The 27,669-nt window shown below is 34.7% G+C and overlaps 1 protein-coding gene across 2 annotated transcripts in view; it reads right to left on the reverse strand.

Moving 5' to 3' along the window:
- Positions 1 to 373: 373 nt before the first annotated feature.
- Positions 374 to 27,669, reverse strand: part of klhl4 (kelch-like family member 4) — a 33,079-nt gene continuing 5,783 nt past the window's right edge. For both annotated transcript variants that reach the window (XM_053505261.1, XM_053505260.1), the window contains exons 2-11: positions 14,745 to 14,912; positions 13,698 to 13,834; positions 13,169 to 13,365; positions 11,216 to 11,428; positions 9,715 to 9,901; positions 8,550 to 8,774; positions 6,575 to 6,737; positions 3,250 to 3,462; positions 2,084 to 2,255; positions 374 to 1,590 (exon numbers count right to left, since the gene is read on the reverse strand). In XM_053505261.1, the coding sequence (XP_053361236.1) occupies positions 1,531 to 1,590; positions 2,084 to 2,255; positions 3,250 to 3,462; positions 6,575 to 6,737; positions 8,550 to 8,774; positions 9,715 to 9,901; positions 11,216 to 11,428; positions 13,169 to 13,365; positions 13,698 to 13,834; positions 14,745 to 14,887 (1,710 nt within the window). In that variant the 5' untranslated portion in view covers positions 14,888 to 14,912 and the 3' untranslated portion in view covers positions 374 to 1,530. The remainder of the gene's footprint in view (positions 1,591 to 2,083; positions 2,256 to 3,249; positions 3,463 to 6,574; positions 6,738 to 8,549; positions 8,775 to 9,714; positions 9,902 to 11,215; positions 11,429 to 13,168; positions 13,366 to 13,697; positions 13,835 to 14,744; positions 14,913 to 27,669) is intronic.

The following is a 27,669-nucleotide window of genomic DNA, read 5'->3' on the forward strand; positions in this document are numbered from 1 at the left end:
AAGTGCGTAAATAAACATAACTTTTCAACATTTCTGTATTGTTATTTTTGTTTTACTGCTATTAGGAAATATTTTAATATTGTGAGATACTGGAATTTCGAAAATGCTGGAAAAGCTGTAATCTGTAATCATCCAATTTAAAACAAAAAAGCTTTAAATATTTCAATTGATATGTAATAAAACATATAATAGATAGAATAAATATAATATGGGTGTTTTTTTTATTAAATTACAAAAGAAAATTAACTCTTTCATGACATTATACTTAAATTCTAATCATTGATTGGCCTGTGTGAAAAGTGTGCATGATAAGATCTTGGACACAACATAGTGCACAAAATAGGCAGTCATTGATCAGAAAGTAGGAAAATTAAATAAAGAGGTTTATTTAGGAAAAGTTTATTCATGGTTGCATGCTATATAAAATGGTTAAAAGTAAAATACATGTATCTGTAAATCTTTCTTGTTACAAACAGCAAAAAAATCACAAAATATTTTTTTTTAGAATTCATGTTATGGGTATGTTTACAACCTAACTCATAAATTGTACATTAGTATCACTTTTGAAATATTCTATATGCTATAGATGAAGGTCAAAACATACCAAAACAGACTTAATCCAAACACAATAGTGGTGATCCCAGGAAATGGATTTGAAAACATACCAAAGCATCTAAGTAAGGCATCCAAACATACCCAAGCAGCATGCCAAAAAAAGGGGATAATAAATGACATTTATAACACTGATTTAGGAAATATGTACATGACATATTTACAAAAACTATACATTCATGTGAAATATCAATATGATATATTTGTATATTCACTATTTTGTAAACATTAAAGGTCATGAATACTATCACATGATACTTTGGTGTTTTGCAGCTACTTCATTAACAGCTTTGTAAAAAATTGTTAAGTAGTTTCATGCTATGCCTAGGCTTACATAAAAAGTGTATAGCATTTATGTGTGAATGAGCCCCAAAATGTTTTCAAGCTTACTAACTCACAACTGGATGCAAGCTCACAATTAGACATATTCACAGTGTTTTTAAATGTATTGTCAAAGATTATTTCTCTGTCTTAAAACATGGATAAAGATAAATAAATAAAGAAGTTAGCAGTTTATTTTATTCTGTATGTTGCATTTCATTTTGGTTGCTATTTGAAGTTATTAATACATAACGACACAACATGTATACATGAAAATTAATTTGATAAACATCATTTTTGTCTTAAACTAAAACTGGTATCTATGGTTAAAAAAAGAAAGAAAGAAAGAAAATGTATAATTTCTTAATTCAAAGTGTAAAGTTTTATATGCAAAGGTTTGATACATTCACATTATTTTTTTTAGTGTCTACTATTGCAATACTTAGCTATTTGGCAATACTCAACACAGAGGCCCTTCATCTCATTGGCATTTAAGCAAAATAGAAACAAACACAAAAAATTTTAGTTCCACATGATGGCATCAAATGTCTGATTGCCACTGCTGATGAGTCTTCTTTAAGAGCATGGCCTGAGTGCTCAAGGCAATTTCACCACTACCACACAGGCCCCAGCTCTGCCAATCTTCAGTGGCACCTCCTAAAAAGTAAAAAGGACAGGAGTTAATGGTCAATATCTCTACTGAATGCATCCTTACACGCTTTCACTTACATGATCTCTTTCTACTACAGGTCTTTCTTTGCATAGTATGTTTATAAGTGGTGAGGCATAGCACATGCTTGCTGGCTGAATCAAAGGTTAACACATGCTCGATGAATGACTAAAGGGTTAACTCAGTGTTTGTTCACTGCTATTGTGAGATGATGGAAAAAGCTCTCAATAGAAGGAAAGCCTTTTGCTTCCTCTCAATGCATGTTGATCATCTGACCGCTATGAGACCATTCATAGTTTACTTTTCAAGGCTGTTCAAGTACCAACAACATTATTTTATATAATTATATATTTTATTTTATATAATATTAAATATTGCATAAAAATAAGTTCAAAAAGCCTTATAAAATGAATAAAACACAGTTGAATTAGACCAGATGTTGAACAAAAAGACAAACAATATATTATTTATAAAATTTACCTCAGTCCACTCATTATTTTGTGCATCATAGGACTCTACACTGTTTAGATAGGATTGGCCATCGTATCCACCCACTGCATACAGCCTGTCACCAAGCAAACACACACCTACTGCGTCACGTGGAACACTGAGGGGCGACACCATGGTCCACGTGTCCGTTTTTTGGTCATACCTGCCACGACAGCACAGAAACATTATGAAATCCACCTTTAATACTAGGGAGGCTTTTTATTTCTTGCTCACAGATTTATGTCTGTGCAAATTTAAAACAACCTAAAACTCACTACCAAAATATCTGTATTCCTTCAGTATCCTTTACTTTCAGAATTCTTAAAATGTTTAAGAGCCAGAAGTGCAATAATTGCATCATAATGGTGTGTAAACCTTATTAACTACTTACGAATAAAAGTATCAAACATGAATGTCTGTTGATATACTCATTTTTTTTCTGTAATGTCATCCATTACCTAGCTCAATAAATATTTAAAGTAAAAAATATTAAATAATATTGAATTCATAATTGTTTGTTATTAGTTAGAAATATATCATAATTAATAAACATTTAATAATGATCAGGGAGTCAATAATAATAATAATAATAATAATAGCATGTAAAGGGCTTTAAGGTGATACACACACATACACATACACACAATGGTTTTATATTTAAAAAATCTTTTTTCATCCAAACCTGGCAAGCTCAATCAAAACAGAGGATAAACATATCCCAGACTCGCAAACACTAAATCGATCATTTGACACTTATCAAATAAACAGCTGTTTAATTTTACTACACTTTCGTTTGCAGGCCATTCATAAGAAGTATAGGTAAAACGAATGTACATCTTAACATGAAACATTTACCATAATTATTATGATAAAAAAGCAGCTATTTAATGCAATTCCTGCTCCCAAACCTAACCTTATCTTCAGTAATGCATTTCCTCTATATGACCAGCAGGGGGCGGAGTTAAGTCAGATTATCAGATCTCTAAGCCCCACATTCCACAGCGGTAAGGTAACTTTTTTCCTCCCCAAGAGGAAAGGCGTGCCTGCACATATAGAAGTCCTTCCAGGATGTTTAGCCCTTCCTGTAACTGCACCTTAAACATTTCTGAGGCTGTTTCGGTCTATGTCGTAAAGAATGTGTTGTTGCTGTTTCTCACCTCTCCACACAGTCCGACAGGCGAGAGCAGTGGTTAGAAGCTGGAGCGTCATGGCCGCCGACAGCGTACAGAAAGCCGTTGTAGGTGGCCACGCCCACTCCTCCTCTCCGCTTCGCCATCGGTGCGCACATGCTCCATTTGTTGGTGTGAGGATCAAAACATTCCATGGAGCGCAGGCACGAGCTTCCGTCACGTCCACCCACCGCGAACAGCCTGCAATGATGCAGTGACTAAGGGTTTATCCCAAAACGGTATATTAATGAACTTTGTAATTATAAATCCTTTTTTCCTAATTTTCTCACATATCATACACATTTTCATGATAACCATTGGTAAAAGCGCAGGATGACGTTCATACCAATAAAAACATGGTAATTTATGTTACAATTATTGTCCAACTATTCTAAAACACTTAGTTGATCTTTTTTTAATTTAGCTGTGACTTTAACTGCAGGCTAGTCAGCTGTTCAAGAATAAGCAGCCTCTGAATGCCTAAAATAACATGCAACCTGTATTGGCATTTAGTGGACTTTTTAAAACTTTTTTTTCATAGACATGTTGAGCTATAATCTCAGGTCAGCGGTTTACATTACCTACAATGTCATTCGACTACCTGCTAAGGTCGATGGAAGGGAGATTTAGCTGCTGTTTGATTCTTACCTAAAACAGTAAGGTTGATGCAGCAGCATTGTAGTCCTTTAGTCTGTTTTACATCCTCATCTTTATACCCTGCTCAAAAACATCATGCTAATACTCCCATTAACATCATGCTTGTCATCTTGTACATAAGCAAATCTTATGTAATTAAATAGTTTGCTCACTAATGTGACATGAAACATTGCTGTTTAATTGTGAGTTAGAAACTTGTGCTATTATTATTATTATTATTATTATTATTTTCTTCTATTCAACAAAGTTGTACCTGCTTAGCCCCTTGTGATACCAGTGCAACATAAGTGTGAAACAGCCTATATGTTTATGCAAATAATGAAAATAGAGTACCAGGCATAAAACTATTACCCAGTGTACAAATATTTCTCTATAAATATCATTACTTTTTTTAGGTTGGACTTTTCTTTCAGAAGCCTAGCTTGGAAGCAGGCCACAACTGGGTGAGTTTGTGATTAATTTGGACTGCTCTGTGACCTTAGTCCTTATTATAAAAGCTGCACAGTGTATAAATGTGTTTAATTTACCAAGTAAAAAAACATTAGAGCTAATGTTTGACAGGGTTATCTAAGCACCTGCAAACATAAGCTTAATTTGAAAGCTACTGCAACAGGATGAATATTAAAGGCTGGGTGACATATGGGAATATATTATTGTGCAAATAATAGACATACTATATGTGAAAATCTCAGAACTCTGCTTTTGGAAAGTGATCTATTTTTTTATTTGCTTAGGGGTATAAATTAATCTGGTTGTACAATGTGTATCATAATGACAATGGATAGGGTTTGATTTGAATTTATTTTATGAATTGCATTTTTTAAATATTTATTAATTGCATTTTTATGAATTTGATGAGGCGGCATGGTGGCTTTGTGGTTAGCACTGTCGCCTGCACCTTCTGGTTCGATGTTCTCCTCGTGCTTGATGGGTTTCCTCTGTGCACTCCGGTTTTCAACAGTTTAAGACATGCCAATTAGGCTAAATGGGGTTCCCAAATTGCCTATAATGTGTAAATGACCGTGTGTTCATTACCGCTCAAAAGTTTGGGATCACTTTCTAACTCCATTTTCGTTCATGATTTTTATTTCTTTCTACATTGTAAATCAATGCTGAAGGTGTCTGAAATATGCAATAATCTCATTTGAACAGTTGAGATGTATTTTCTACTCATGATCTGCAAAGCCTTCATAAAAGCTCATTTAAATTAAATTGGCACCGCGACAATGGTGTATCCCGCCTCGTGAGGCTCTAGGCCCCACGCAACTCTGTATACAGGGTATAGCGGTATAGAAGATGAGTGAGTGAATTGCATGAATTTTGCTCTCTGTCAGTGTAAACCATTGACAGGTTTTATTTTTATGCAGTATTAATGGCCAAGCTCCTCAACTTTAAAGCTCATCACCATTGTGCCCAGGACAAGTCAGTGGCTTTAGACTGCATTTTTTAACGCTTGTATTTACATACGTCATCTATTAGCGTCACTGTAGCTACAGGATAATTTACAGTATGCAGTGTATAATCAGCTTATACTAAACATCATTCATTTATGTTTAAATACAAAGCCATTTTATAATCACTGTGTGGGTAGGTTCAAGGTTATGTTTTTTCCCTGAATTTAAAAATGCTCTAGGGTTTGTGAGTCAGTGTGATGCACAGCTGTTTTCCTCCACCAGGACAAATACCAGCCTTTTGTTTTTCCCACTGAACATAGATTGTGACTCTAATGTACAAGGCACTGGAGATGCTCTGGTCTCAGAGCTTATTATTTTGGTTGGAAGACATTCCAGAGCGATATTAAATATGTACTGGATGTGGTAGCTATAGTGGGAGTTTGTCGTTATGAGCAAGTCTTTGTGGTGCTAATAAATTAAGTAATGCTCTGTGGAAAATCACAGGTACTCTTATAATTTCTATTTCTATACTGTAGCATAAAGATGGATTAAATAAAAAAAGATCACTAGTGTATGTATATGAATTTGTTTGTGTAAAGCAGATAAGCACAGTAGGACATTTTGACAGCGTGTTCTGTCCATAAGGGGCAAAATGTCCTTTGTCACATTCACACTGCTAACGGCATTGAACCCCAACCCCTAAAATACTGTGCAGTATTATAACAGTGAAGGTCTGCATTTAATAACTTCCCTGAGGCAGCTCTTCTAATTATTGAGTCACACCTGCACACAATTACTACAGTATTTAAGCTTCTTTCGCACAGTGGCTCCCTGCATTCTGTTCGGATGGTCTCCTCAACACCGCTTCTAAGCATACTGTGTTTCTGAGTACCCAGTTTATTTGCCCTGTGTTTGTTTCAGATAGTCGAGCCTGCCAGGCCGCAGTGACTGGGGATAAACTGACCGATCTATCTACGTCAGTCCACAACTGTGTCTCACTCTACCCATATTTGATTTTATTTTTCGCATTAATTAAAATTAGACTCTAAAATATACTTATAGGATGTGTACCTAGAACTGTAAATATGTGAATCTTTCATAAAGCATTCATTTCAGATATTCTGCCTGTCCACAAATCCCGAATTGATTATATATATTATAATCTTCAAATTTATGTATTCAAGTTGTAACATTGCATGTGAAATATTAGAAAAAAAATGATTCTGGATCTGCAAAACTAAGATAGATAGGAAATTGCTTACTTTCCACTGAGAGCAGTGACTCCTACTGTGCTTCGAGGAGTGGACATACTGGCCACATAATTCCACTGCCTTGCCTGGGGGTCCCATCTCTCCACTGTGTTCAGATAGCTCCATCCATCATGCCCTCCCACTGCATACATAGGCCCTTCCAGGACAGCAATCCCTTTTCAAATGAAAGAAAGTGTATTCGCTTTTTTCCCCCTCTGTTGGCATGTATCATTTCAATATTATCTCCCAGCCGATCCCATTTATTATAAGCAGAGCTGTAAAAATGACTAAATTCAAATTGCCATTGCATTTATTTAGCTGAGACTGCCATTGCATTCATTTAGCTGAGAATTAAAATTCCCTCTTAAACACAACACCAGTACCTGAATAGATTGGCCAGTGGCTGGCCCTGAGGAGCAAGCATTAAGAATTCATGCAGCATCTTGCCGCCTCTGCTGCAGAAAGGTCCCTCATGCTTCTGTAATAAATCTCTGGCTGTTGCTTTTTGGCTCTTGACATATATAACTGTCCTTTGAACCCCATTTTGAATTGGCTCTAACATTGCATTGTAGTGGAGACCTCATGGTGTGTCTGTTTTATGAAGATGCTGTAAATTCCACCGAAGAACACTGCAGTTAATTTTCTTTCGAAATTGCCTGTCATGTATTTGACAAATATTTTTTGTCAGCTGTTCACTATTTTGGCATCAGCTGATTTATGTCGGGTGCTTTAGATGGGTCTCCTTATTTGATTTGCTTTCTAGTTTGAGTGAATTTGTAGGTAGTAGATTCTACAGTCACCAGATTTATGTACATACACAAGCTAATGGAGTGGTCTTAGTCCTTTCCAATTTCTGTCTAGTGCCATTATGGAAATAGATGTGGTCTCTTAAAAAGGGTGCATCTCCTGTGTACATTTGTTTACTCTGTACAAGTTAGATTGAGATTATAATGTATTTATTTGTCAGAATATATTGCTCCACTAGTATGTATTGCTCCACTCCAGTTATATAAATTTGTTAGTAACATCTATAACATTTATTTATAGATAATAAAAATAAATTTGCATTCATAGACACAGCTGCTAACTTCATGAGCTATTCTTTATTTATCAGAGCGAGCATCATTTGGAAAAGCTTGCCAGTTGCTTGATTTTAATTACAATTTATCTCATAAGCTGCCTAAAACCCTAAAAATTATAAATTGCTTATTTTCAAGATTTCACACCATTTTGGGCTAATGGTTAAACATCAACATGAAAGCCAGGACCCAAGGTTTCCCCCAACAGCACATTCACACCGTCTCTAGCGTTTTGACTTTCTCCCATATAGCAACCTAGTTACATCTATTCCCCAGGTGACATATCCATATCCTGCTGTCCACTTGACGTTAAAGAAAATGTGATTCAGCAAAACAGGCCATCTTCTTTCATTGCTTCATGACGAAGTTCTGATGTTCATGTGCCCACTAAAGGTGTTTTCAGTGTTGAACAGGGGTCAGCATGAGTACTCTGACCTGTCTGCATTTTGCAGCCCAATACGCAGCAAACTGTGATAACACGTGTTCTGGCACCTTTATATCATAGCCAGCATTAACTCACATAGCAATTTTTGTTATAGTAGCTTTTCCGTGGGATTGGTCCAGACTTGCTAGCCATTTTTTCTACATTTGAGCTGACTGTGCCCTTGCTGCCTAATATATTGCACCCACTCCCCAGTTCCACTGTAACAAGATAATCAATGTTATTCACTTCACTTGTTAGTGTTTTTTATGTTATCACTGATGTGTTTAAACGGTCCTAGACAATAAGAAATTAAATGTTATGTTCCCTCCATATAAAAATGTTTTATAAGTTCTTTATTTGTCTCAGAAGCCCTTTTAACAAGTACAGCAAAGCAAATTTCCATTAAACAACTTATGTCACAGTATTTATGAAAGTCTAATTATAGGATATGAACAAAACATTAAGAAAAGATGCAAAAATGTACCTAGTCCATGTCTGTGGGTTGACATGGGAGGCATGGTGGACCATACTTTAGTAAGTGGATCGTAGCACTCCACTGTATTGGATGTCTTGAGGCCATCCCTTCCCCCCACCACATAGAGCTTGTTATCGATGACTGCTACACCGAACTGAAGTCTTCGGCCATTCATTATGCCAACCTGATTCCATCTATTAGTGCGAAGATCATACTTTTCTATTGTTGTAGATCCTGAAAGAATATTTTTTTGTTAAGTGCCATGATTGTGTATTTTTTTTGTAATTGATTGGCAAATATTACACTTATCCAGTCTCACTCCTATTCTTTATCCGGTAAAAAGGTTTAAATTAAAGATTTAAAGACTTATAGAGTCAGCATATAAAACAGGTATTGTAATGAAGCTGCCTTTGTTGGACTAAAAATATTTAAACATTTTGTAAGACATTCATACAAAGCAGGATCAATATTTAATTATTAAAAATTGTATGCTGCATCCATAAATTCATCCATAATTATATATAAATTAATTGAAAGAAAGTATTGATCTTACAATAAAGAAACCAGAAAACGTAGGATATTTGGAAACTAATTGGCACTAAACAACTGTGTGGCCATTAGAAAACTTATTGGTAATGAGACTAATCAGATGGCTTAAATATTCTAAGAAGCATAAAGATAGGAATTTTGGAGCAAAGGAAAAAGCTGACGAGTTAAAATTGACCCATTCCAAGTGATGGGTGCGTCAGGGTAAGAAAGGAAGTGCGTGAAGCGATGTACCCATCATGCCCAGTGGCCACTGTACAAGCCTCTGGAAGCTTTTATCATCTGTGGTTGCTTCAGTTGGTCAGGTCTAGGGTCAGCTACTGTATGTTACATGACATTAAAATGAGGTCAGCTAATGACCTGATGGCACTGAATGACTAGAATATTAAATCAATGGAGATTGTCTTTCCTGATGGCAGAGACATGTTCCTAGACTCAAATTGTAAAAGACTGGTTCTGGAGCAGAAGGAATCATTTTCACAAACTGAACACCACATTGTGTGATGCAATCACAGCTAAAGGTGAATGACTGAATGAAAACTTTCTATGCAGTGTTTGTCAATTTAATAATAGCCAGTTGGTGCATCAGTTTACGAATAATACCTCAGAGTTAAAACTATTTATCTACCTTTTGAGGCATCCATGCCTCCAACTGCATAGAGTGCCCCTACAGTGGACTTGCGTGGTTTGGTCCTTGGACTCTGTAGCATCGGTCGTCGCTCTGGTAACAAATGGTACTTCATGGCCTCCATCAATAGCTTTTGACATTCCAAATCTTCAGAAAACATCTTATTGTTTTCCAAGTCAGCAAGAAGCTACAACATAACACAAATAATGGCAACCCATTCAGTTTTGAAATATTACAGTTATATAGGCCATTAGCCTTTAAATGTTCATTTTTTGATTTTGAAATACAATGAAGGCTGCTTGTGATATTAAATGGGATAACTTAAATCTTCCATCCATACAGTAGTTTGTCTGTAAAGCTATGTGCTACAATGTCTGATTGATGTCACAATAAAAAAGCTGATAAGGGAGTCAGCATCATTCATGACGTCTAAATTCTTTACTTTAAAAGCTGTAGCCCTTTCATTCAAAATAAAATATTTTTTATCAAAGTGTAAATTTTGCTTTGATTAAACAAAATGCGGTAAGGAACCCAACCTAAACATGTTTCACTATGACAATGCCATTCTCCACAAAGCATTGTCTATGCAGACATGATTTGCCAGGGGCCAGGGGTAGCTCAGTGGTTAAGGCATTGGACTACGGTTCGGAAGATCCCAGGTTCAAACCCCGCAACCACCAAGTTGCCACTGTTGGGCCCTTGAGCAAGGCCCTTAACCCTCAACTGCTCAGATGTATAATAAGATAAAAATGTAAGTCGCTCTGGATAAGAGCGTCTGCCAAATGCCTAAATGTAAATGTAAATGTATTTGCCAATGTCGGAATAGAAAAAATTAAAGTGGCTAGCCCTGATCCTAACCACACTAAACATCTTTAGGATTAATTGGAATTCAACTGTATATAAGTCATTTGTGCCCGAAATCATTGAATCATTTCACTTTTGGTCTTGTAAATGAGAAATTCCCTACAGCCATGCACAAAGATCTACACAAAGAGCCACCCAAGGAGGCTTTTAACAGGAAAGGAGGGATGGGATGTTCAAAAATCACATATACATCTGATCTTATCTAATGCCAAAATGGGGGTAAAAAGAATGATAGAGTAAATATTCCACTTCATTGCATCTGCAACTGTTTTCCACATGCCTTTTTCATGTATGATGGGGATGTGTTAGGGATATGTTAAGGAAAGTGAAATTAATAATTTCAGCCAAATTGACAGACAGGCTGCACCATTCTATAGTCTTGGCTAGAAAGAAACCATGCCTAGCCTCACTTCCTCATACCATTCCATGTATTTTTCTACCATTTTATGTATGTAGATGCCAAAATTTTAATTTAAATTAATGTCTTTTTTTTTTACATTACTAAATGCACATGAACTATTAGAACCGAATAGTTTTTTTTATATATTCAAAGATTTTTTAAATAGTACGGAATGAGTGCATTAAATCAAGTGTTGTTCTATAGATCACAGAGTCCAATGGTGTATCATAAGCAAACCTGAGGTGGTAGAAGGGGTAGGCGTATGTAGGCAAGTAATAATCCTAGATCTTGTTGCCGATGCTGCACATCATATCGCACCCACATCATCAGTGCCTGGAAAATGGTCTCTTCGTCTGGAACATTGATGTCATCGCTGGACAGTAGCTTGACTATTTCCATCGTAGGAAGTAAGAGAAACTCCTGATTCTGAATGACTTCTAAAAAGTGTTCCTGAAAAATTTATGTGGTTCAATTAGAAAGGTTCGGTGCTTTTTAGCAGTTAAAAAAAATTAATTACTTTGTAAGTATACTGTGTGTTGCACTGAACATAACTAATTATGATTCATCTTTAGTTGTTTTACATTATATTTATATTGTTCCACTTTATTATGTAGAAGCCCTACTGGTAATCTACTGAATAATAAGTAAGCATTTTCTTCAGCTCTAGCAACTGGTTTAATGTGAGTTTAATGGCCTGATATTTAATGCTTTGCTAAACTTTGCTTAGAATGTCCTCTAAAACTATTTTCTATCATAACATTAAAAGCGTTAAGAAATCTACGTTCATCTATAAAACACTCCAAAGTCTTGTTTGTATATTTATTTGTTTGTTTGTTTGTTTTAGGGTGTGTTGGATGCAAATGGTTTGATCTTTGATGTTTAAATAGCATATTAAAATTTGTCCATGGGCTTTTGGAGCTTAGCTAATGCAAATTAGATGCATGGATTGATTTTTTTTGTATCTTGCTCTATGAGGGAGACATTAATTACACGCTAGCTTGCTGAGGTAGGGTTTTTTATGGCATTCTTTAATATGGATTTTATTCCTAGTTTAGGGTAACTTAAAAAAAAAGACAATAGTTTCATATATGATCTATGGATATATAGGTCCATATAGCTCAGAAGGATTTTTCATATATGTTACATATATGGTGATGTATGTGTGCCCCAAAATTACGTTACCCACACATGTAAATACTTGTTAATATGGAAAACAACATACAGTATATTGTCTACTTATGGAAAAAATATTTTTAACCAGCAGAGTCCAAGCTAATTTCAAATAAGCTAGCTATTATATATGATATATGTACTGTACATGTCTATATTACATTTCAGGATGGATCATACTTACAGGGTTATTATTCATGTGTTTATCTTAATCCACATCATTTAGTAATTACTATGAATTAAAAATACAATAATTATAATTCAGCTATTAAGGAGATTGTCTTATGAGACATTAACTTGATTTTGTGAAATTAGGCCTTTCATCAATAAGTGATTGTTTTCACATACACAGCAAACATATAGACACTTGTCTGGTGACAGTGACAGCGCTACACCAAAAAACAGGATATCAGGATTCCACATGGAAGGGAAAAAAACAAGCTTATCAAAATAGAGCTTTTTTTATATGAGCACAACGGATGGTGGAGCAGGAAGCCCTGTTCGCCCCTTGTCCATTAGGGAAGTGATTGAAAAGGAAGTTTTGCTGCTTGTGCTCTCTGATTAGATTAACCCCACTGATCTGGGAAGCACTATGTAAACAGCCTGTGCAGATGTCCTTCAGGAGATAACAGGCACCCTCCTAAGTTGCTTCCGCACTTCAGCAGTGGCATGTCATCTAACAAATGTGTGTGGTGGGTTCTGAAGCTCCAGAGAATAGTAAATGTGTCGACTCCTTTAGACAGACTAACATGTGGTATGTTTAAAAACATCAGAACATTTGCATATACATACCAAACAATTGTGGTGGAAAAATTAATAATAGGAAAAATAGTGATTATGCTTTAAAAGCATGAAATATATAGGTATAAAGTGTAGTTACTGTACCTAACATATAAAGTGATACAATTTTAAATGTGGGATAGAACAACAATAGGCTGCCACTTCACTTTTTTGTTTATATGTACAATTTAAATGCTTTAAACAGAATTTTGGCTATTTCAATCATTGCGCCAGTCCTACCATGGTATAATTGTGTGCCACATTCAACAGATCCATGCATCCTTGAGCATCAGCAAATGAGCGGATCCCAAGACAGTTGGATGGGTGAAGCTGCTTCATTAGAAAGTTGCAGCAGACCTCAATGACTTGTGAGAGCTGGAGAAGACATGCTGCTGCTAATAGGCTCTCAATTGTCTCTTCCTTCAGCTCAAGTACACCTATAAAAGTAAAGTCAAAAATCAGAGATCCTTTCAACTAAAGAGGATTTTTGTTGACTCACAAAATGCTACTTTTGTGGAAGAGAATGCATTCAGAAGTAAAAAAAAAAAAAAAAAAAAAGAAGCTGGCCTTGAAATCGTTACTGTAGGTACACTGCTGGTTAGAGCTAAAAATGGGTGGACATCTAACTGCTGTATCCATAGCAAAGTATTACAAGCCTTAATATTTAAATTTTTTAATTTAAAAGGGAAAAGAATATAAAGACACCCAGTGATCTTGAATATTTGTGAATGAATAAAAAGCAATTTTGGATATATTTATAGACACTAACCAGTGTATGCAAAATGAACTAATGATCTCAGTGCTTCCGGATCAACACCTTCCATTTTGATCTCATCCTGTTTTGCCTCCCGTACATTGTTGGTGAACATGGCTGCGAAGTAGTCTGAAACTGCACTTAAAACAAGCCTGTCATTAAAAAAGAACACAAAACCACTTATTATATTAACATCCAGGTTTTTGTTGGTAGCTATTCATAAAAAAGGACTACTTCTTTGTGTCTTTCTCTGTGAGGGAGACATTAATTACACACTAGCATGCTGTGTATGAATTTTTTGTTTGTTTGTTTTGATTTGGTTTTTGTTTAACTAGTTTTGAACTGAGCCGGCTAAACCTTGATTGAGTTCCCTGACATTTCCACTACTGTGTTTGATCAAAACATGTATGCACGGAAAACAATTATAAGCAGACAAGTATGTATTTTTATTTCATAATGTCCAGAATTGAGTCAAGAAAGTACTACAATAACACAACAGCCTGCATATACTGTACTGTATGTGTGGCTTCCCTTACAACTGGATTTCAACCAGATGTAATGCTCTAGCATTTATGAAATTTGAGAAAATTATGACTGTGGTACAGGAGCATTTTAGACCTTTTGGCAGTTGTAAGTGATTACAGCTGTATGAGATTGTGATTACAGTTGTATGAGATTAGGGCTCTGTTTTATTATCACCTATACTGTAGCTATCCAACTTAGTTAAAGAGTGATATGCACTGTGTCAGGAAATCACACTCAGTGAGTAAGGTTTTACACAGGTTTCTAAGCATTTGTTAAACTGGCACCTTACCCAATATAGATAACCTAGAGAACATTACAGTTAAATAAATATTTCCACATCATATTGGTGGAATGCATCTATGGTATCTTAAAACTGAGAAAGTAAGAAAGTATTTAATATGCATTAAAAGCCACTGGCTGAAAAGCATAATTTACAAAACATACCCAGGGAAACTGTGGCATTCTGTATAGAGTTTTTTTATAGGCCTCTTTTAACCATAAGGATTGGAGTTCCAGTTTTTCATGGAGAATATGTACCTGTGTGCAGGGATCTTGTGATCACCAGCTATCAAAAGCACATCACACAGCTGCTTGTGTTGCAGGTAAGTCTCCATCTTTCGGAATGTCTGTTCCGCATGGTTTGTGGCCTGGAAAAACTCATCTGAGCAGTTGGAGCTCATCCTAGAGTAACTACTCAAAGTCAACCTGTGAAGAAGCAGAAGATTAGCGGTTCAGTCTCAGGCCATAAGAGGATATAGTAAATATAATAATATAGCTTAGCTACATGGCATAAAAGAAATGTCAGTGAGCACTGAACTTAAGACATTGTGTAGTTGATATAGCTATTGGGGAGTTATTATTTCACACCTTAATGAACCTACGGTATGTTTTACGAATCTCTGTACTTGCATTTGGAGAGTGGATAATGTCAGTGTTTATTGTGGGCTTTGTGTAGGTTACCACACCTGAAATGTGTGTTCTATGCCATGCAGATAAATGCAATAAAATCTTTCCTCAGCACAACCAATTTAAAATGCATAGTAGTCCATATCTCTTCCCTTCACGCTTGTCCTTCACGCGTTTAAATTAAAACCATTAGTGCTAAACTCTAAAAAATAAATGGATTGAGAAGCGTATTATTCCAAAGCAGCTTTCCATTACAAAAAAAATAAAAAATCATAATAAATTCTGCTTGTGGAAAGACATGGGCTCAGCATTGCAGCTGGCTTTGCAAAACTGTGACCATGTTAATTCTGAGCTACTCTCCCTGCAGACTGGTAGATTACATGCTACCATGGAGCATCTCAGTAATCCTTTAGACCCATGGCAAACAATACTAAACTCTTATTTTGGTGCCCTTCATGGATCAAATCTATCACTGACATTAAACTTATCCAAAGTACAGGCTTTTTTTCTAAATTCCTTTTGCCTGGAGAAAGTATAGGAAAAGTATTTATAATAAAGAGATATTATGAATGCTCAATTCTGATTTGTCAGGAAGTAGAGAGTCATTTTCTACATCACAGCTTCGACAATAGTGCAAACCACAAGGTGTATTTTAATGCACTTGTTGTAATATGTTATTGTTTATGTAGTAAATAATTGATATGATAAAGCTTCATGTAAAAGACATGAAAAAGACAGAGTGCTTTGTATCATCTCATGCTAGTGAGCAATTTTTTGTCAAATTTAGTTCAAGATAGAAAAAAAAGTCTCATTATTTGACTGACCAATCAGTAATAATAAAGATGGTCTATAAACTGAAATCATGATTGTTATACCAATATTATCTGGTTATGTTATTTCATGTCCAGTATGTTATTGTAATCAACAGTATACTGCTACACTATCCGAAAGAAATATGAACCACCCCAGTAAAACATAAAAACATGGCCTTTGTATTATATTCTGGTACTTAGGATGTAATTACATAGTAAATCTCATTGAAGGCTGTTTTGTGGAATCAATGACCTTAGGAACTATGCCTATAACCAGAGCGCTGGTACTTGAAGCAGTGTCCTAGCCTCAAAGGGCACACATGTACCAGCATCATAATTTCATCTATTTTTATCTGAAAAGATATATTCCCTGTGGTCTAGTCTCCTTGTGGTGAAAAGGATGTAACAGCTGTTTTAGTTCATTAAGGTAATCATAATGCGTATCACATCAGATCCCTGATGACAACAATCCAGATCACATTGATATGGACATGGTGGAAGAATAATAGCTAGATATATGAAAGCTGATGAATGAAGGAGTTGAAAACTTAAATGATAAAAAAAATAACTACTGTAGCCATAGTAAGTATATATGCTTGTTTAAACATCAATTTTTTTTCATTGTAAACCATTCAAAGGTACCCTATAACATTTGCTTAGGTACAAAGAAAAATATCAGAGCTGCTTAGAATGAATTGTACTGTATTTTGTGCTGCTTTGTTCAACTGAGACCTCATGATTTTAAAACATGGCTTACTACATGTTCAGGGTCCCCAAGTCAATAATATTTTAAAGCTAATGTCTTGCTTATACAGAGGGCATTTGGAGAATTACAATATGAATACAATTTTGTCCTATTTTGTTATAAATTGATCCAATATGCTGTATAGAATATCACATATAGCAGAATAAAATTATTTTTTCAAAAGATTTTTTTAATACTATAACATCTTGTATGCCCTTCTGATAGTCTTTAATACTGTATGCAGTTGTTATTGTTATTTCCTGTTACATTTACTATATGGGTAATTTATTGTTATGCTAGCATCTGTTCCCCACAGTAGCATAATGTTGTGTTTGCTTAAAAAAAAGTGGTATAAGGTGATGGTTGTAAATATAAGATATTTGTTAGGGTATTGCCAGGTTCAAAAAATGCAAAAAAAGATTTTTTTTATGTCTCCCACTATCTGGCAACACTATTCCCTTTGTATTACTCTCTCAGAGGCTATAAATTTGCAGAAACATTTATGTTCTCCCTAGGCTTTACTTTATGAAGGACTGTGCATAGCACTGCAACAAAAAAATACACAGTTTGACTAATGTTTAACAAACACATTAAACATCTTTCAAACATTCTTGATATGTTCTTGATACTTTTCTTTTCATTATACAAGTTCTAGGTAATATAATTTTAAATTACTTTATATCCTAACAAAAGTGAAATGATAGATCTGTTGTTCATCTCATCTTCTATACTGCTTTATCCTGTATTCAGGGTCACAGTGACTTGCAGCCTATCCCAGGAGGCTTAGGGCAGGTGGCAGGGTACACCCTGGACAGGGTGCCAATCCATCGCAGTAGATCTGTTAGTATCAATTTTAAATAATGTACCTTATTATGCAATAATTTAATATATCCATCTGACTGCACTATTATAAACAGTGTAAACAGGTTATTGTTATATAAGCTTTACCTTTTTTCTCCTAATGATATTTTAGTTTAACCTTAATATTCCTCTACGGTTTATTTGCGTACACAGTATTTTCTTGTATAATACACAAACTGGCTGATGTAACATTACAGTTTTCCTTTTGCAGTTATAAAGGAAAATTTATCTATCTATCTATCTATCTATCTATCTATCTATCTGTTTTTTAATGTCTCTTTTTAGTTTCTATCTGTATGTAATTTATCTCCAATTACTGCGCAATTGAGAAACAGGGATTTTATAGTTTAATAATAAAGAGCTACTATTTGCAAGAAAATATTACTTAACTGCACTATTTCACAGGTAATATTAGGCTTATAACATATCTGCTCCTTAGTTTGTTGCAACAATATTTTAAAATTTAAAACGTTACCCTAATGTTGCTATGTCGTCACCTGCATTTTTGCTAAATTGCAGCATAGTTTTTGGAAATATATTAGTATGCAAAAGTCTTGGGGATTTTTTTTTTATACTCACATTGTTAAAACATGAGCAGAAAAGGCACACTGTGGTTTTAATGTACTGTAGAACAGAGACGGTAAATATGGTATTAGTGGAGAGCAGGAAAAAGCTTATTATGGCATTAGTGTAAAGCAGAAAAGGCTCACTGGCATTTGTATAGAGAAAGAAATGTACACCATGGCAATGATAAAGAGCAAAAAAGCACCTTCGTATTAATGTAGAGTAGCAGTGGCACAATAATAATAATTTAGTGTAAAAAAAGCAAAACATGGCAGTAATGTGGTATAGAAAAGACACCCTATGAGGTTCATTTATTACAGAAAAGGTGCATGGTATTATCATAAAAAATACACCCTATGGTGTTAATAAATTGTAAAGAAAAAAAACTATGACATTATTTAGTGCAGTTAAGATACACAGTTCATTTATTTCGTTCGGAAAAGACACACAGTAATTTGGTGTACAAAGTACCATTATGGCATTAATTTACTGTACAGTAGAAAAGACACACTTTTGAAATAATTTAGTGTAGGAAAAGCAGACTATGGCAATAATTTAGTGTAGAAGGCACACTCTGACATTAGTTTAAAATAGAAAATAAACAACATTCCAATTATTTTAAATTTGTTATTTTTTAACCAATAAATAAATAAATAAATAGAAATTCTTTGGTGAAATAATGGACCCCATAAGTAATAAAAACATTTCAGCATTCAGTTTATTTTACAATTATCCAGTGAATCAGAATTTGTTGCAAGAATAAATTTCCACACTAGTACAAAGTGGAGTTAATAAAATCAGTGTGGGTGAGTTTCATTTTGTTTCATTCTAGGGAAAATGTATGAATTCTGTAATCAATGTAGTCTTCTGCTTTAAACAGAGATTTAATTGGGCCTTGAAAAATTGCTACTGGCATGATACCTTCAAAGATTTGTCAAAACATGTTTACAGGAATTATTATTATTATTATTATTATTAATAATAATAATAATAATAATAATAATAATAAGTGTACAATTTAGACATACCAGTAAAACACAGATTTTGGAAATGTATATGTCAGTAAAGACTATGGTGATATAGAGAAATAAAGCATAAAGATTCATGATTAAGTAATGAATACAGTATAACTCAAACTATCATGTCCACCTGAAAGACAATTCCCAAGTAAAAAAAATAAATAAAAAGAAAATAAAAATACAGATGATGTATGTTATCTACTCTTTTATGAGCATTATACCTATTCCCAGCACCTCACACCAGTGGGTTACAGAAAACCTTTATCACCCAGGCAACTTGACTGGGTGCATATTCCTCCATACTGTATCATTTCTCTGCTGTGCTTTAAAGGCAAATGTATTGTGTACAGAAGGGCTCAAGCTCCCCTTTTAGATGGAATCTATATTTATGGAATCCCTAGGATTTATCCTCAGAGAATTATTTTCATTCAGCCCAGATAGGATGTTGTAGAGATATTTCTATTCATCAGCATTCAAAGAAGGCTCTGTTCCCGGAGGCATTTATCATTTTCTTTTGTCTTTTAGTATGGGCTAAAATAGAAAAGGTTTCATCTTGTTTCATGAAAGTGAATTAAATACTGCCATAAAATGCCATTTCAAAGGGAGGTTTGCTTTTCAGAATACATTTCGATATAGCCCAAAATTTGAAGATCTGATCTGATAAATTTCTTTGTGTTTGATTAGTGGGTTCAGTGGAATTATCCATGAGGTCAAATGATCTACAGTGTTAATTGTATAGCATAAACCCATTACATCTGATGCCTGACAAACTCTTTGAATATTGTCTGCAATGTATCGCAGGGCAAACACACACACACACACACACACACACACACACACATACACGCAAATTGAGTTTGTCTAAAGATATTTTTAACAGGTAAGGTATGCATTAAAGCCTCTTTTCTGTTCTTTCTCTATAAACTTTTACATTCAAATAGTAGAAAGAAAACTAGAAACTCTGAGATTAACACATTTAGGATGCTATATGGAAGCTTTTTTTTTTTGTTTGTTTGTTTGTTTGTTTGTTTGTTTGTTTGATTTTGTTTGTTTTTTGCAAATGTCCCTGAGATTTTCTGAGAAGATCCTGCATACCCCAGGTCCATAGTCCCTTGACCAGCATTTGCAGGGGCAGAGCTTAATAAATATGGCTAAAGAATATGAATAAATTATATAAAACTACCATAAGTAAAATGTTTCTTTACTGACAGTTATCGTTCCTGAAAATGTGAAAACAGACTGTTAAGAAGAAATCTAATGTACAATTGTTCTTTAAATGTTTACAAAATGTGGGTGCCTTCAAATTAGGCAATATAAAACCAACTTGTTATTGATGTAACAAATAATAATTTGTACTCAATTTGAGAAGCAAAAAAATATAAAATTTTTGGTTAATAGACTATACCTGCTTTGCACAGTACACATTTTGACAATAACCTCAGGCAGAAACCCAGCTGGGTAAAAAGATTAAAGGAGTTTTGAAGTTATCCAGCTACTGAGTCATGTATGGTACAGTACGTAGGCAGTCCGTTGCTTCCTTTAGCTGAAAACATGCCTATTGTTTTTTTATTTAAAATTTTGCTTAAATACAAGCCCATTACTTGTACATGCACAGTACATGCTGAATATGTAATAATGTAAAAAAGGAACATGCTTATGAAAGGAACATACATACAATTAAATTTAATAAGGACTTCTAATGTCCTCATACTGTATATTCCGTAAGGCAAAATGAAGTCACAAATGATTTAACTGATTTAACATTTAGCAGTGGCTGCAGCTAAATTTATTGCTTGGGATTAGCATATCAAATTCAAATAAAAAGTCCTGATGCATCAATAATTTGTATAACAGCTGCATTGCAGGAGACAGGGGTTTAATACTGCAACAATATACAGTGGAACCTCGGATTACGAGTAACACAGTTTACGAGTGTTCCACAAGACGAGCAAAGATTTTAAATAAATTTAACTTGAAAAACGAGCATTGTCTTGGTTCACGAGCACCAAGTATCATGTTTCGCGCATGCGCTTCTTGTTTTGATGCCAAGCGTCACATGATCACAACTGAGCCAACGGTTTTTCTCTCTATCTTGCGCTGCGGAATCGTCTCCCCTGCTGTGTCTTAGTGCTTGTCTCTTACTGGTATAATCAACATCTGTGCACGCGTGTACTGTTTACTATAACACTATGACTACGTGTGTGTGTAAAACATATTTAATTTTGTGTTCGGAAGCGCGTGTGTACAGCGCGTGTACTGTTTCTTATAACACACGTGTGCGCGCGACTAATGCACAAGAAATTCTCAATACAGAGGTTAAAAATTTACAGTTTTCTTCCTCATCGCTGTGTGTGCACTCACGCGAGCGTAATTAGACACTGTGTCGGCTGTGTGTGTGTGTGTGTTTGAAACCCCAATACACAAAAACGCGCGCACGCACAGAAATGAAGGCAAGAGACACACATTCTGCTCTCTAAAGTAACTCTGTCGCAAATCTTTTCAGAGGTAAGGTGCTGGGTCATTTGTTCGTTTGTTTAACTTTACAGCAGTGATTCTATTAGTTTGCGCTCACACTAGTATCTTTAGCGATGTCTCTTGCTTTTTTTTTAGATAAAACAGTGTGGCGGGAGAGAGACGTTGATTTATGACCGCTGTTTACGGAAGTGTAGTCCAGTGCAGGAAATGCATTGTGGGTAATGCAGTCCGGTGTGTGAACGCGAATGCGAGATTTATGTTAGGATATAGAGCCTGAGTTTTGTTCTTCAGTATTTTTTTTTGTTGGATTTAAGTGCAGGATCCACCCCAAAGTTTGTACTATAACCTGACAATGCAGAAAATAAAAGAACGGGCATCGACCAGTTTGTCCATCTCTTCATTACACGAGCATGAATTAACGGGCTGTTACGCTGTCGCGAGCAACTTTAAAATAAAGAGAAGCTTTAATAATTTAGAGGAGAACAACAGTCTTTTCGTTAATGAGTATGTGAGTGTGTTTAAACAATAGGAGAAAATTTGAATGTGTAAGATGAGGAGGGGGAGACAGGAGGGGCTGAAAGCAAGAGTCTCCACTTACTCTAGCCTCTCACGCACACACATACACAGCGCCTGCGTGCACAAAGGGAAACGCTTATCTGTCGGGAATTATTTTTTACTTTTTTGAAAGGTAAAGTGCAGGTTAATTTGTTTTATTTTTATTTAATATTTTGTATTAATTATTTTTATGTAGCCTATTAATTTTTTGGGCTGTAGAACGAATGATTTAAGTTTTCATTATTTCTTATGGGAAATAGTTTACGAGTGTTTCGGAATACGAGCCCACTTCCGGAACGAATTATGCTTGTAATCCGAGGTTCCACTGTACAGTATACGGTAGGTTTTCATAAGCACTACACATGGGATATTATAGATACTAATGAAAGCAACTGTGCATAACAATAACTATACATAGCCAAGAAGTCACATACAGGATGAGCATATCACCCTTCATTGATCTCAAACATCATGCACCACATAATTATTTTAGATTTTACATTGTCTAGTCAAATAAAACAAGTGGTTATCCTATGGCCACACAGCTGTTAGTCCCAATCCTGTGAGTTTTGTCAGATTGTGCATGTGAAAATGCTCGTACTACTTTCACTAACTATTATTTACTTTATTTGATTTGTCTGGTTGAATTTTTATGATTCATCTTTATCAAGGGTTTAAGTAATCTATGATCACAGTCATACAAGATTTTATTCCTTCCCCTCAAATACAGTATGTATATGTAGGTATTTTCTTTGCTTAATGCAAGTCAGTGCTTTGATCCTTCTGAAATGTGACTATTTCTTTATAGAATATACTATGCTGTATATATTTATGTTCATTTCAACCCAGATAAACTGACTGACCATATATATTACCTTGTAAAGATACAGTATCATAACACTTATATCAACAGAAGTGTATCCAAAAACAGTAACAAAATGTTCCCCATGTCACCCCCTCTACAAAATAATTGCCCAGCTTTGGATATCTCTATTTGTTTAAGCAGCCAATACAGAAACTGGCACAATGCAGTAATTAAACCAAAGTAGGTCCAATCTCTCTCGCATTTTGACAAAATTGCCCTTCATTTTCTGAATATGTTGCTGTATGATAAAATAGTTACCTTGTGGTACAGCAGCATTTTAAATCATTATTGTGGCATTGTTACAGAGGCATCCTACTCTTACAAAAAAAATGCTGTATACCTCTCATACCGTTATTTAGTTTACTAAGCTTGGACAGTGACATTCAAGGTCTCAACACTTTATGGATACATAATGGCTTTGCACTTGAGATGAAGCTCAAATAACACATTTGACCCAACCTGTGCTTTACCAAGTCAATACCATCATTTTCTAGGGCAATTGTGAGGGAGTTGAATTATTATTAAAAATACCACTTGATGGCTCAAATCGTTTCTTTTACCTCTTAAAGAAGCAATATTCCACACATACTTGCGGACTTATTAAAAGCGCTGTTTAAAGAAGAAAACACTGAATATAATCTCATGAACATAATGCTAAAACTGCTTAAATTGTGCACTGATCTCACATGAGGGGAGAATACACCATGGATGTTATACCCATCCATCATACTGTAGATCATCATGCATACTAGGGATGTAAATTAATATAAATATAAATACTGTACATTATTTGGAATAAACAGCTAATGCATTCTAAAGGAAATCATTTTATATTTGCAGCGTTCAGATATTTCATGCAGAACCTGGCACAGAATGCAAGAAGAAGTAAGCTCAATCACATGGCAGTGTAGGAGATTTGGTGTTAGCCCACTGCCTTACTGAGCTCCAAAGCTCTACCATGTTTCTGACATAGCAAAGATACATGTTTTCATATATTAAGCCAGCACTTCATGCATATAACTATCTATCTATCTATCTATCTATCTATATATATATATATATATATATATATATATATATATATATAATGTGTGTGTGTGTGTGTGTGTGTGTGTGTGTGTGGAGCTGTCCACAAATATAATTATTTAATAAATTGATTAATGGTATAAAAATGTGCTGTATAGTAATTGTGCATTATTAAAAGGAATTGTTCCAAAAAATTTATACAGATATCATAATGTAACACAGTTTAAAGGATGCATCTTGTTTTGATTTGCAGCCACACTGTAAGAACATCCCAGTAAACATGTCATATCTTCCCAGAATGTAACAAACTCTTAAACAAAAATAAATCTGATTAGATTTTATTAGATGTCTGTTGTCAACTGTAGCCTTCATAGAAGTTTAATAAATTGAAAAAGACATTATTATAAAAAATGTAAAAAGCTTTACTTAATGTTCCACAAGGTGTTAAATTTAGTAGCTGAATAAAGTTATGTTCTGTAAATTGATATTTATTGATATAGTTTGTGGATGAAAAATTACTTAGAATTACTTATACAGACCACAGACATGTCCACTCTTGGTTTACATCTGAACTAACTGAATATGTCTAGCTTTAAATAAACACAGATACAAATATATACATCCTATGGGCAATTTGCTGTGTTTTAAGTGATGGGAAGAAATGTAGAACCCTATATGGAAATGGGGGGGAAACTACTCACAGACAGTTCAGGATCAAACTGTGGACTCTGGAGCTGTGAGGCAGCCTTGCTTACTGCTGCACCACAGTGTTACAGTGTCACCATAATGCAGCCCATATTATTTCTTATTCTTTTTTATTATTATTATTATTATTATTTAATTTTTTTTGTAAACCTTCCTCAGTTGTATATATACTCAGTATGTCAATTCCTTTTTAACTGTGGTTCTTTCATCTACTCTTCAGCTCCAGGGAGCTTGTCACACTTTGATTCTGTGTCTTTCTCCTTTGAGCATAGTGCATTCAGTTTCGGCTAGAGCGCAGAAATGCTTTTTGTTTTGTGATGTTGTTTTAAATGTAAAATTTCAACTAACTTATAGACCTACAGTAATGATTTAAATGTATACATGACTGGTCAATACAATGACTGGTTAATACAGTTATTCCATAAAAAGAGTGAAAAATCTAATTCTTTATTTTTCTTAGTTTGTTCTATTTTATTTTTTCATTTGCAATTACTTGGTATTCATTTTACCCAAGCCTTGGTTCCAGCAGTAACAGCTGTATAATTATTGTATAAATTGCATTTCTGCTTCTGCTAAAATAAATGACATATTTAATAGAGCTCTAATTTCATAAACAAGCTCAAGTTGGGATCAGTTTTACACAGTGCCAGTTACCTATTGATGCTGTTGCAAGCTAACCTGCTGTCCTTCTGACAGGCCAGTAAAAAATGTGCCAACACGCAACAAAGGTTCTTAGGAAACCCATATGTGAGCTATAGTGTGTCTTACTTGAATAAATGTTGTCATAAAGTTGTTTGAGAATGTCAGATTATTTCTTTTAAAAAAGCTGTTTCAGTTGTCAGATGTTCTCATGAGTGTATTAAAGCTCTTTGTCTTATACAATTAAACTTTACCAGGAAAGAAGGTGCTGCACATATGCATCCTTGTGTAATGTGCAAACAGCACCCGGTGTAGAAGGAAACCACAAAGAAGAGGCCACTAAGATTTCTGGCTTGTCACATAAAAGGAGGAAAGACAGACGCTTTTGTCCTTTCCTGTGAGACTCCAACCACAAACAGGATATGACACAGCTGGAAAACAATCCTCAGTTCATCTTCGTCCTGCTAAGCAGTGCTTTTAAAAGGTCCACCCTTAGGGTACCATTTTGAGAGAGAGAGAGAGAGAGAGAGAGAGATTCTTTCATAAGCGTGGCTAGAAATGTGTCTCCTACTGTGACTGGCTTGCTAAATTATGACAAATTATGCATCTTGTGTTTATGATGTGATATTTAATAGAAAACCCAGATGGCAGAGTGTGAATTTGTCAAGACCACATTTGCTAAGCAAAGATATGAAAAAGTAAATAAATAAATACAGTATATAAAATGAATCTCAAATTTGGCGCTTCCGAATTCCATGAACAGCTATCAGCCCCTATAGATATGATCGAGAAGTTGAACATACAGCAGTAAAACATTTTGCCTGTTAGATGAGCTATCACACCCCCTGTTGCCACTGTTGTATTAGCACACTGTACGGTCCCTTGGTCTTTGTCTGTGTGAGGAGCTCATACTGAAATATTTATGAAGAACAGGTCTCAAATGTGCCAGGATTGCTATAGAAAATCACAAAACATTCATAGCCCTCAGCATATCAAATTGCCATTGCAATGCAAACAATGCAGGTTATTTTCAGTCCCACGCAAGTAATTATTACCATGTTTTACCATTTTTTAAGTTATCTAAATGTGTAATTGCCAATACTGTCGGAAAAAACACAGTAAACCTTACAGAACTATACACATTTTGGCACTGTAGTTTAAATGATTGTTGTTTATATCTTTTTGCAAGCAATTTAAAAAAGAAGTGTGGTTATAAAAAGGGTGTAATGTATCTCAGAACAACCATTTGGATTTGTGGTGTAAAGTTATTGAACCCAAAGCAAGGACCCATGGCAACGAAACTGTCTAACTATAAAAAAAAATTTTTTTTTTCATGTAATCTTAGAGAAAGTGCCAGCGTTATTTACCGTCAATGCAACGATTTATTAATGCACTTAAGCCACCTTGAAAATTAGCTTTCACATCACAGTAACTAATGACATGAGAAAATAATAAATTACATTTAGCAGCTTGCTTATTTCAGCATACTCTCCAAAGCATGATATTTTCAGCCTGGGCAAGACCTGATGGTTATACAGTATATAAATCATATACAAATACTGGGTGCCTACAAGCACATGCAATCTTTTATGTACATACTATGTGAAAAAGGAAATAATATTAAATACAAACTGCATATACATTGCATTATATAAGAAGTGTTTTGCAAATAAATATGCAGTCTTATATACTTTAATATATTGACAGAATATCATCATTAATATTATTTTCACATCTTTAAAAGTAATGACAAAGGCTTACTGTTAAAATAAAACAGTGATTTGAAAAACAAAAAACAAAACACTGTTTGAAACACAATTAGTTCACCCCTGCTTTTGACTACACATTTATGCAGTTGTTGCTGTAATATAATGGATAATATATCCTTTGACTTTAAGCTCAGTTACTTAGCTATTCATAAAAGGCATATTATTTAGAAACTAAATAATGACATGCCCTTATATATTAGGTGACTGACACCTCTTTCTTCTTTGGGAAAACAAGTTTAAATTAAAGGGTCGATACACTTAGCTAGAGTCACATGTAACTACATAAATAAATTGCCATTTTCTCTTAATTCCAAGATACACATGGAATAAATAACTGCAACTTATTTATTACTGTCAATTAATTTCAAATAAAAGCTATTCCATTAACCTTAAAACCCAAGCAGCAAAGATCCGTGCCGACAACAGCATCGGTCAATGTTGACATGTATGCTTACGTTATATTACAAACTGTCATCTGGGTTTTCAGTTTTTGTCATGTGGAATTGAAGTTATCATTTTTT

This window comes from Clarias gariepinus, chromosome 10 (genome assembly GCF_024256425.1).
Source record: "Clarias gariepinus isolate MV-2021 ecotype Netherlands chromosome 10, CGAR_prim_01v2, whole genome shotgun sequence".
NCBI lineage: Eukaryota > Metazoa > Chordata > Actinopteri > Siluriformes > Clariidae > Clarias > Clarias gariepinus.